Source organism: Anolis sagrei, chromosome 2 (genome assembly GCF_037176765.1).
Source record: "Anolis sagrei isolate rAnoSag1 chromosome 2, rAnoSag1.mat, whole genome shotgun sequence".
In the NCBI taxonomy this organism is placed as follows: domain Eukaryota; kingdom Metazoa; phylum Chordata; class Lepidosauria; order Squamata; family Dactyloidae; genus Anolis; species Anolis sagrei.
Window position 1 is genome coordinate 123,010,895 of NC_090022.1, and position 12,510 is coordinate 123,023,404.

Consider the following 12,510-nt stretch of genomic DNA (forward strand, 5'->3'; position numbering starts at 1 on the left):
GAAGAAGGCTGTTGCTTTTCAATGTTATCAGATTCTCTGGCACAAGAATAATAATTTGACTTCTACTTTGTTTCATATTAAATTCATCCCAGTTTTACCAAAACTGCTATCACTGGCAGTTGGCACAGATCTTCATACTCGTCATGGAGCGATTCTGGCCTGTGCTGAGATTACCCATGCCTTGAGCCAAATAGCAGAAGAAAATAAAAGGTAAAAAGCCAAATTAACTATTTTGTTGTATTTGTTCTATTACTTCTGTAGCAACCAGAAAATGGTAACCTTAAAAAAGTGAAGCTTTGTCATGTTCTTTAGTCATCATGTCTGCCTGACTGTTCTTTACTTAGGCAACATCCTATTTACTTATAACCAAATGCAATATTGTGTTGGTACTGTTATGTTTAATTTCCCGGTGGGCATCTCCCATCAGAGGCCACTTTATCCGCAACCTTTCCTAGGCCATTTCTCCCACAGTGCCTTAGACCTAAGTGCCTCTCAGAGCCAACTATTAAAGAATAAGGTAGCTCCAGATAGATCAGGCTTTTGGTGGAAATAATCTGGCAGATGGGTATCTCCTTCTCTAGTGATGGTGAATGCCTTTGCCTGTGCTTAATGGCTGTGGTTACCCATCACTATCCATTGCTCTTCCACTTGAACTGAGAAATCTTGGATTTGCGTAAAGTTATGGCTTTCTTAGTTTCCTAAATGACACCTCAGTACCTTTCCTCTGCTTTACTATATCAAGGACAATTGAGCAAATTATGATCACATTTCTTGAGAAATATTTAATCTTAAAAGATCCAAGTGCATTGTCATCATAAACACTAGCAGATGTGGTGGGATTAGGTTTGGTAAGCAAGACATCATTAGATCTTAGTTAAATATAGCAAAAACTATTGAAAGGTGCATGCAAACATCAGCATGATTGCTATTTCCAGGATACCTAAATTTAGTTAATTGTCAAATTGTCGGCTTGCAAAAAGTGTCTTAAAATGAAATAATTTACTGTATTCCTTCAATTCCTAGATTCACTTTTTTCCTAGATAAACATCTCGAAATATGGGGTGGGGATGCGTCTTAGAATATCTCAGGTGTATTGGCTGTATTTTTGTTGATGGTGGTAGTACTGAAATTAGGTTGCATATTACAACTGCTGGTGTCTTACAATTGAAGAACTATGGTAGTATCTAATAGTGCTTTATAGATATACAATTGTTATTTTATTTTTATAGATCTATTTCATCATATTTAAATGAGAAAATCTTGGAAGGACTTAAACAGATCCATTTGGAGGTTTGTTCAAACTGTATTAGAGACCCTTTTTTTTTGCAAGTGTGTCATTTAAGTAGAAAAGCTACTTCTAAAACTGGATTTGTACAATAATAAGAATTGGGGATGACTAGGAAGAAAAAAAAATCCAGAAACATTTACATCATGGGGAAAAATGGGAAATTCTGTTTTAGATAACAATTGCAATTAGTAATTTTATTTTTTTTCAAACAAATAGGGCTATAAAATCCTTAATTATAAGGAACCTTTTTGATTTTACCAATTTATCAGAGATTAGCAAAAAACAAGAGAAACCATTGTCATTATGCAAGCAAGAAAATGATTTTGTCTTCTGTAGGTTCAAGTAGACATAACACACTAATTCCCATAAAATAAAACTAAGAAGAATAAACAAAGACCAACCATGTTAATTGACTCTTCTTATGTATAATCATACATAAAATTCTTCCAGTGAGTAATACAGGAATACCTTGCTTTAAATATGTTATTATTTTAAAAGAAGATATTTCATTTTCAAATTTAATTGGAAAAAAAAGGCTTTAGCAAAAAGGGGAAATTCTCCTCCAAATTTTCCAGGCATTATTTTTTTAATAGTCTTCATATCTCTAGGATGAGGATTTTTAAAAAAATATTGTATCGCTTTTCTCTTGCAGCTTTACCATCGTCAGCAATATAGGTAAGCAGATGAATGTTGAATACACTCTTTCTAATTGGGAATTTGTTTGGCAGTGGTAGAATAAGAGACCTCCTGAAATATATAACCATAAATCCAATGTATGATAACCTGCACAATCAAAAGCCAAGTTTTCTGCATTCAGATTGGTCATGCAATACTTTGCAAATACAGATATAGCTTGGTTGGCATATGAACAGAGCAAATATATTTTGTGTGATGGGAACAATTATTGTGTTTCAAAGTAGTTGTGGGGCAATCCAGTCTTAAAAGCTGGTTTTTGTAATGCATGCATGTAATAAATACAAGGATGAAAATTGACAATATTTTGAAGGTACATGAATAGCCATTCTGGTGTCACAGAAGTGCTTATGATGGACAAGAAATGCCACCGTGATAATGTGGTTAAGGATTGTTTGCTATTTGAAGAAGGGCACAAAATTGTAATTGACACTGCCATCATTTTAGCTATCTCTGAATTAGATAGATTCATAACATTGGTCCATGAAATAACCAAGACGCTCCTGTGAGATGTTAAGGGTTTTCTGCACAGATTGATTTATTAGACCAGGATTTTTGGTTTGATACATTTGCACTTTTGATTGTTGCCAAAGGATGTACATTTTGATTGTTTTTCCTTTGTTCTTTTCTTCTTCAATCAGTATCTATATTGCTTTTGTTTCATAGGGGTTTAGGTGGCGAACTAATGAGACAAGCTGGTACGTTACATGGCAATATTTATTGGTCCTTTTTAAAGAATAAGTATTTATTATATCAGTGGTTCTCAGCCTGTGGGTCCCCAGGTGTTTTGGGCCTGCAACTTCCAGAAATCCCAGCCAGTTTACCAGCTAAGATTTTTGGGAGTTGAAGGCCAAAACATCTGGGGACCCACAGGTTGAGAACCACTGCATTATATAATGTTCCATGGTACCTTGTACCTTGCTGTGTTCTTGAGTATTGAAATTCTAGTAACAAACACATTTCAGAAAGAAATGTTGTCTTTATTTTCTCGATTGAACAGATATGCTGTGAGCTCGTCTTTAATTTGTAGTCAAGGGCACTGCCCATTTTTCCGAACCTTTGTCTCCTCTTGTTAAACAATATATATCTTCCCCAAATAACAATTGAAAAAATGCACAGCCAAAATACAAACAGATTCCAGATTAGCAGCTGCAGTAAACCAAAGTCCCCTTACATCTGTGGCAAATGGCAGGATTTACCACACAGTTCATTTACTAGCATTTTGAACCGTATTTGGATATATTATGAGAGCCCTTTTTACAAAAATTAGGTCTATGTACTAACTGTATCCCTGACAAATTTCTTTTTTTTTTCATACATTCCTTTTTTAATCCATAGCAGAAACAACTTTGAAGGAGTAATTCATTTTCTTGCCTGCTTGGCACTGAAAACACCCCAGTAAAATTTCCTTGCAGGAACAGAAGCTTGTTACAATCTAATTGGAAGGAGAGAGAAAAAAATGAAAGGAGTGCTTTAGAAGCAGGAAATTCTGCACTGACATTTCAGCCAGGCAGCACAATTTGCAGAACTGCCCGAGGTCTTAATTTGTGACTTCTGTGTGCTTCTTAGATAGATTTAGGGCTAAACCCACTACTTAACTGTTAACTTCTTTTTGATTCAGGGTTCTGTTCTAGTTGAGAATAACAATTGGATTTAGGCCTTTGTTTGTACCATGAGAAAGTAACTTTGGCCGATTAGCCATGCATAGTGCAAAAAGTACATCTATTATTCTGAAATATTTCTTACAATATTATTTATGCTATTTAATGTTGATCAGCGTTATGTAATGATTAGTAGTTTTAAAATGACTGATCATGCTGTATTTGAATATGGGTGTATAAGTCCGAATTGAATTCATCATAATATGTTGACATAGAATAGCCCTATCTGTTGTTTTTACAAAGTATGTATTTCTTTTCCCTCCTAGTGTGCACTTTGATTGAAAAGTTATCACTTTCAAAAATGCCCTTTAAAGAAGATCCCATAATTGGTATGTCAGATTTTAATTTTTACTGCCTCTTTTTTACAATGCAGCTGAACAGCTGATGTAACTGTGGGCCCTTGATATTTAGGGGTTTGGGGTAATTGTGATTACAGCACATCTCTTTGGAAACGGGGAGTGATGATGGAAATGAAAATAGTATAGAGAAGTGACTTCTGCTAGTGATAAGAGGACATATCTGTTGGAATATCATTGATGGAAGCATTTTAATATAACTTAGTGCTGAGCAAATAGTGAAATTAAGTAATTCGGTGGTTAACAAATATTGAAAATCAGATCAGTTAGTTTTAAAAAACCCGCTTAATCTGAACCCCCCCCCCCCCCCACTATTTTTAAAAGATGTACAGACGTGTATTTAAATTTTGAAATCTAAGTAATTGTTTTATGGACAAAAGTTGGAACATATTAATGCACTTTAAAAGTTATGAATTAATTGAAATACAAAATGTGGATGTTGTTTGTTCTATATACTTTCTTCCCCTCTAGGTGGCTGGCAGTGGCTGATAAATGATAGTTTACAAAGTCTCCATCTCGTTTCAAGCAATGCAAGACAACAAATAAAAGTTAGTTAACCTCTATTCTTGTGTGTTTTTCTTACAATAAGGAAAGATAGCTAATAGGAATATTAGGTGTTGTGGGGTAAGCAGTATCTTTTTCCTTTAGCGTTTCTAACAATTGGATTCTATCCAATATTTCCCTGAGCTTAATAAAATCAGCGTTCCTGAAATCAAAGGTTCATATTTGACTACACTCTTTGGCCCACAACCATGACTTTTAGCATTGCACAGGCATTTCCACCACTGTACAAGCGAGCAGCAACTCTCTACTAATTAGGGGGACTCTTATGTTCATATGATATGGGCAGAACATTTCATAATTCTGAATGTAGTATTTTGTCATACATTTATAAGGGGATAAAAATGTGGATTTGTGAAAGAGCGGAATGCTGCCACTTTAGCTGTAAAATAATGTTATTACCCCAGAAATTAACTGATAAAATTGAAATTAAATGCTAATTGAAAATTTATTTGATTATTCTTATTTTAAAGTTCTGCCAGAATAAATAATACAGGGTTAGGTGTATTAAAAGATGCAAGTTTTTAAATCATGAGAATTATAACTAAACTGTTATTTTCAGTCTATCTGGGCATTCCATCTCTGATCTCAGCTGTCCCTGAACCCTGTGTGTGTGTGTATATATATGTATATACATACAGATATACAAAGGAAGATTGGAAGATTTGGAATATATATGCAAACTCTAGTCCATCAATATAAACAATGGTTTCCTGGCATACTAATCATAATACTAGCCAGCTACCATCCCAGCCTCATGGTCCTGAGGCAGCATGACATTCCATTCCAATAATTTCCTCTGCCATTCATACGATCATCTATTCATTTTGCTTTTAAGCGACATCTTCCCTCCTGCTTTTGTCTCCAATATCCATTATTAATACAGATCTTGTCTCCTCATTACCAGACCCACATGTTTTGAATTTCTTTGACTGTTCACAAACACAATCTACTTTTAAAGGTCTGTTCCTAGGTACTTTACTCTGCGCATCTGAGAAAGTAACTTAGTCTACAAAAGCTTGCATTACCAACTTTGTTCTCGCAGTTAGCTTCTAGGTTACTACGAGATCCCTTTGTATATTTTAACGTTTGTTGAAAAACCATTCAATTGGTATGTTATGTCAATTTCCTGTCTGGCAATAAATGAATTGTCCCTAAGGAAGTCTAGAGTATTCAGCCCAGGTTTATCCAGTTGAGGCAGTGTATAATATATGTTGACCCCTCAACCTGAGGATGCCTGCCATAGATGTGGGCAAAATGTCAGGAGAGAATGCTTCTAGAACATGGTCATACAGCCTGGAATACTCACACTAACCCAGTGATTCTGGCCATAAAAGCCTTTGACAACAACATACAATATACTTCAGTACTGAACCAACAAAGTGTTTAGGATCCAATGGATTTCCTTTTCTGCTCTACTTCAGCCCTCCGAAAGCTGCTACAGAAAGTTTATCAATCATCATGAGAAGGCATTTAGGATACTTGGAGTTGGAGGCACTGCAAGAGGGAGGAGGGATTAATGACTCTTGCAAGAAGCAGTGTAATCCGGTGGCAGACTACCATTAGATCTTGGGCATTGCCAATTGGGTTTAAAGCAGCTCCCCCCCAGTTTGCATCTGTCTGCTTGTCTCATTGTGTTACTTTCTAATGGGTGGAGTAAATATTAACAAAATGCTGTTTGGTTTAGCTTAAGTCTACTGAAATTACAATACATTAAATATAGTTTTAATAGTTTGATGTCAATGCAGTAATATCAAGAGCTTTCAAAAATATTTAGCAGTTTACTGTTGGTTATGTTATTTTCAAATCTGTATGCCAAATTGACAGTCCAGTCCAGGGTAGTTTATAATTCAGCCTGATTGCAATTTCTAAAGTGCAACATTTGACAACTTTGGGCTCTTTAAAAAATAATGTAAATGACCAGTACACATGAATCTTATATCTCTTTGTAGCACGTGGGAGCTCCTATCTCAGGACTCATAGGTTATAGGGTGGTGGCCACCAGTGATAGTTGAGCAGTTGTGTGAATGCGTCCTCCTAATTACATTGCAGTGCAAGCCTTGGGAGTTATCTGTTGGTTATTTCTACCACTGGTTATTGCACCTTTAGGGTGCAACTGGAAGAGTAAGATGTTTATGTTTACCATGCTTTGCCTTTGTCTTTGCCTTAGGAATCAGCTGTCTCTGCTTTAGCTGCTCTGTATGATGAATATTATTGCACTGGAGAGGAAGGTGCAAATCCAGCTCAGCAAGGTAATGATTCACAAGGTTGTTTCTGTCTTCTGTAAGGGACAACCTATGATGATCTTCTTAGTTAGCAGAATTCCAGCAAAAGCAATACTAGCCTAAACTAAATGAACACTTTGGTGGTTAGCAGCTTTTCTGGACCCAGCCCTGTTTTGTAGGCTATTAAGAAGCACTTAATTGAAGGTAGCAACAGTTAATATACATTGCCTCTCCCTTCTGGAGAAATGCCTTGGAGAAATGAAAGAATTCTGATTTGCACATGTATGGGACAAAGTTGTTTTTAATGTCCCTAGAATATTACTTATCTCATTGCCATTTGAATTAAAGCAATAGTTATGTTTGCACTTTTGAATGGGCTTTCTCTTCCTTGAACTGTACAGTGGGAAAATGTGACTTCAGTAGCAATGCAGAAGGATTTGCTGCAGCAGAAAAGAAACCTCGTTATATACAGATTTAATAAATACACGAGAACAGAATAATCAGATGGGAGATGGCAGATACACATGTCAGCAAATGCCAGCATTAGGTGACTTAGTCACAGCCCTTGCAATATTTGATGTGGTGTGGCTCATATAGGATGATTCTCTTCTTCTTTTTTCTTGCCAGTTAGAAAGCAGGGACTAAAGAAGTGAGACAGATGCTAAATAGAAAATGGAAAGATTGGGTAGAATAGGGCTGTAAAGTGTAACACAACCTTCCATCTGTCTTCCTTTAATTTGGGAGGATTTGCAGTATTCTTTCCTACTTACAGATAAAAGACTACACCGTATCAACAAAGAAATAATAAAACACACTTAAGTGTGCAACTGGGAGAGATACTTCAGCTGCACACTTGATGCTCTGGAACCACAGACACTACACCTAGTTTACACCTCCAAGCAGAATTCCTTACATTGGAAAGCTATAATTATGTTTCTCTCTTCTGTTTAATAATTATTGTATGCCTCCTTTCCTGCTTCCTCTTGAATCCAGTTTGATTTTTGCTTTTTTCCTCTTTATTCATTGCAGTGGTTTCCTTCCCCATTGAACATTTTTTCAGCTTTATAGCTATTAATTTTGTTAGACTTTGAGGCAAAGTGTACCTACCATGTTATAGCCATTGTAGAGTATTAATGAAACTTCTTACCTCACCTCTGAGGATGCTTGCCATAGATGCAGGCGAAACGTCAGGAGAAATGCCTCTAGAACATGGCCATATAGCCCGAAAAAACCCACAAGAACTAAACTTCTTATTGCCTTTCTGCCAATTTCTAATTATGTGCCATGTGCTATAAATGTTTTAAAAATAGATGCTGGTGCAGTTTATTGTTTATGCTATTAATACAGAACACATAGGTAAGAAGGGATAGAATACTTGAGGAATTAGCTCCTTGAAAATGCCAATATGATGTGCTCTGGTCTGCATTTCCTGAATGAATAGATGGATCATATCCATCAGATTTCACAGCTCTCTGGGGCCCCTTCTACACTACCATATAATACAGATTATCAAAGCAGATAATCCACATTATCTGCTTTGACCTGGATTATATGAGTCTATACTGCCATATAATCCAGTTCAAAGCAGATAATCTGAATTTTATATGGCAATGCAGAAGGTTCCTGAACCATATGATGCATTTTCTGGCTCCAAAATCAATCTATGCTCTAATATCCACATTTTACCATAAAACATTATGAACAAGATGTACTTTGAACACAGAAAAAAATGAAATGATTATTTTCATGTTTTTTAAATGTGTGTTGTTTTGATAGAGAATATATATTTTTAGTAAATATGGAAGAGCTGAATTTATGAGTTTGTGTTACCTCAGCCCTCTGTGTCATATGCACCGTGGTGTTCACAAACACCTAAAATATCTTCACCAACTATCATACCAGCTGAAATCTGCAAACTCTCTTCAGAGTCAGCTCCAAATTCAGGACAGCCTCCTTGGTTTGTTTGGGGTGAGATGAGTAGAAGAGCTTGCTGTCATTCACATATAGATGGCACCGCACTCCAGAGTTCTGGATGACCTCTCATGTATATGTTGAACAGCATGAGGGACCCCACAGGCCAGTGGCCAAGGAGTTGCACCACCTTCTGAGACTGTCCCTTCAGGAAGGAATGGAGCCACTGAAAAAGAGTGCCTCCAAGCCCCATCCCAGCAACTCGGCCCAGAAGGATTCATGGTTGATGGTACTGAAAGCCACTGAGAGGTTCTTGGCACCAAAATGGATGCATTCCCCCTGTCCAGTTCTCTGCATAGGTGACCAAAACTGCCTCTGCCCCATAACCAGTCATGAAACCAGATTGAAATGGATCTACGTCATCAGTTTTATTCAGATACCATTGGAGTTTGGAGCCCACCACACACACCATTATTTCATCAAAATAGGAAAGGTTGGGCACTAACCAATACTTTTTGATTAAATATTATTTGTCTTCATTATTAATTATTGGGAAAGACCTTTATTAGAAATACTGTTGCATTTCCATTTCATAGGATCAAACTGTGCAAAACATATTGGAATTGTTTGTCTTTCAAAAATAAGTTAACAGGCACATCTCAAGGCTCTTCCACACAGCCCTATATCCCAGAATATCAAGGTAGAAAATCCCACAATATCTGAATTTAATTGGTTTATCTGAGTCCACACTACCATATATTCCAGTTCAAAGCAGATAATGTGGGATATTCTGCCTTGATATTCTGGGATATAGAACTGCGTGGAAGAGCCCTCAGGGGCAAAAATAAGTACTCAGAATTTGTTTGGTTACCAGATTCACATCTATTAAAAAGTTGTTACTCCAATGTCAGTGGATTTATACCCTTTAATTGTTTCAAGCACACCATGCAATAGAATTGTTGCCACTCAGAAAAACAACAGACCATCATGTTTGATTAAATTTTCTTGCTTCATTAACACAATATTGCTCTAGTAAATATTTTGAATAACTAGGGGCAGAATTACGTGCAATACTTACAAAGTCAGCATTTTCCACGGCCATTGAAAATAATGTATGCTTTATACAAGTGTTTTAGCAACTTCCCACTCTTCCTGCCATCTTCTGTCAAGTTCTAATTAACAAAAATATGGCTGTTGTGTTTTTCTAGATCAACTGGTGAAACAGTACATTTCAGGCCTCCAAAGCCATGAGGAAATGGTTCGGTGTGGCTTTTCTCTAGCCTTGGGTGCATTTCCTAAGTTTCTTCTTAAAGGCAAATTCCATGAGGTGAGATAGAATGCAGCTGTTAGGTTGGAAGGTCTACAATGTTATATATGTTTGAATGTTTCTGAATTAGAAGTTTCTGGTTAATTGTTCTGTAACAAATACCAGTTACTGTAGGCTATATTTCAGAGGAAGGAACTGGCAAAACCACATTTTAAGTTGTTTCTTGCCTAAGAAAAACTTTGTGAAATTTATTGGATTGCCATAAGTCAATAGGTGACTTGAAGGCACATACACATAATTTTGCAATAAAACATTTTTTTATTTGCATGAAACATGTAAGAGTAACAACCTTTGAGATGTCAGTGGGCATTCACACCTCTGTCAGGATAACTGCAGGCATGTTTTCACATGTCTTCCTTATGGGAAGAAACAAAAAGGAAATAAGCAAACAAGCCATGAGCAAATGAGAAACCATTGCTATCTGGTTTGATGGGGAGAGTAGTTTTCCTTCATAAAGTATTGCCCTCCACCAACACTCTGGAACAGTCAATTCTGAATTTCTAATGGATGCCTGCAGTTTCCTTCTGGGACAAAAGAATCCGAGATACTATTTCAGTTTTGGATTTCATGTGGATAATTGCATAGTCACATCTCTCAGCCAAAGGGAAAAGAAAATATTTTAGTAAGTATACTATCTGTGGCTAGCAGATACAGCAAGCCCTGGATATTGATGCAACTGTTTTAATAGGTATGCATTGGGGGAGATGGGACAGCTAATTGTAAAGGGACTGGTTTTCTTTCTTTTTTTCCTCATAGAAATATTGCCCTTACTGATCAGAATACTCTTACTGATTTATGCTAGTATAACTCCAGTTATGCCAAGGCACTTAACAACAATTAGATATGACTAAAAATTAACAACATATAAAATGTACATAAAATGTAAGCTATCAAAGAATTAAAACTCAGGCTGTTAGGAATTGTAGGAGTTGAGGTCTAAAACATCTGGAGGGCTGAAGTTTCCCTATGCCTGGTCTAGCTGCTCTTGGAAGAGAGTTCCCAGGCATGGTAGCAGCCACTTTGAAGACTGACTCGAATTCTCAGCCATTTTTCATGTAAAGGTGGTGGGACATAAAGAAGGATCTCTCCCAGAAGATCCCAAAACTTGAGATGTTTCATAAGGAAGAATACAATCCTTCAAAAAACCTGGACCACTGCCTTATAGAGTTTCACAAGTCATAACCAGCCCTTTGAATTGTGTCCAGAAATGGACTGGCAGCTAATCGAACACTTAGACCACAAGAGGTAACCAGTACATTCTGGTGCAGTGCCTTTCCCCCCAGATGCTCAGTGACAGCCATACAACGCTTGGCCGCAGCTCTGCCTTCCAGTATCCACTGATTGGCCATTAGGTGCTCTTTGCTGCCATTCAGCTCCCATTCTGCAGCTGATGAAAAGAGAACAGCCCTCACCCTACAGGCATCTACCAAAGGTTTGCTGGGGGAGCTTTATACTCCGTCAGTATCTGATAAGATCTTAACCAGAGCATATTAGTTGAACAGTATCAAAATGTTTTCATTAGCTAACCTCTTTCACTGTCATACATATAGATAAGAAATGCAGGTTTGAATTGGATGTTTGTCAACAAAATTATATTCTCAGTACAGTATTTGTTTGAAATGTAGAGTGTATATGTGCCTGTAACACTTCCACTGCTTTGATGTTACTAGCAACTATTCTGTTATGTGCCGCCCCTGGCACCTTCTAAATTTAAAATAAATATTTAAGATCTTTTGCTGTGTTTTTACATATGAAACAGGTTCAAGCTTCTTAAATTTCATTTACACTACTTTTTTTGGACTTCTGGTGTACTGATGTACTGACAAAAATGCTTAATTTAGTGGATTTTTTTTGTTTTCCAGGTTTTAGAAGGTTTGAAGAGAGTAACTTCAATTTCCCCTGACACTCTGAGCTTTGCTCAATCCAGAAGAGATGGATTGAAAGCCATTTCAAAGTATGATGTCCCATTTTTAAACATGTATTTTTATTTATTTATTTTTCTTCCCTGTATAATGTCAAAATAGAGGCTGCTATCAAAAAGAAAATCATTCACAATGTTTTTAAGGATTTCTGCTGCTTTTAAGTTCAGGTATAGGTTTATTTTTCTGTAAAGTTGCTTGTACAGTGAAAAATACTTCTAAATTATTAGATCTTTATGAGATAGTAATTTCAAAATGGCACTAGCGTTTATTTCTTACTAACACAATTTGCATAATGTAATTTGTTTAATGATAGACTTTTTAGCAGTATAGCTTGGAGAGTTAGAAATCTCTCTTCTAAATTGTTACCTAGGTATAAATACCTGTGTTTTTGCCATCCTCCACTTGTGTAACTGCAACTGCTTTTAAAGAGTGCACATCTGAAAGAAGGAGTATATTGCAATTAGTAACCCACTATTGGACATTACTTATTCCCATATGTCTGGATTAGGCAACATGTTGGTGTGATGCAAGGGGGAGCTCTGCATCATACACAGGCAAAATGCCAC

At 36.6% G+C, this 12,510-nt stretch overlaps 1 protein-coding gene across 1 annotated transcript in view; it reads left to right on the top strand.

Moving 5' to 3' along the window:
• Positions 1–12,510, top strand: part of TBCD (tubulin folding cofactor D) — a 153,006-nt gene that overhangs the window by 115,670 nt on the left and 24,826 nt on the right. Inside the window, exons 21-29 of the mRNA XM_060764526.2 lie at positions 93–210; positions 1,230–1,290; positions 1,941–1,963; positions 2,648–2,679; positions 3,909–3,971; positions 4,470–4,546; positions 6,730–6,811; positions 9,904–10,022; positions 11,885–11,976. Coding sequence (XP_060620509.2) covers positions 93–210; positions 1,230–1,290; positions 1,941–1,963; positions 2,648–2,679; positions 3,909–3,971; positions 4,470–4,546; positions 6,730–6,811; positions 9,904–10,022; positions 11,885–11,976 — 667 coding nt within the window. The remainder of the gene's footprint in view (positions 1–92; positions 211–1,229; positions 1,291–1,940; positions 1,964–2,647; positions 2,680–3,908; positions 3,972–4,469; positions 4,547–6,729; positions 6,812–9,903; positions 10,023–11,884; positions 11,977–12,510) is intronic.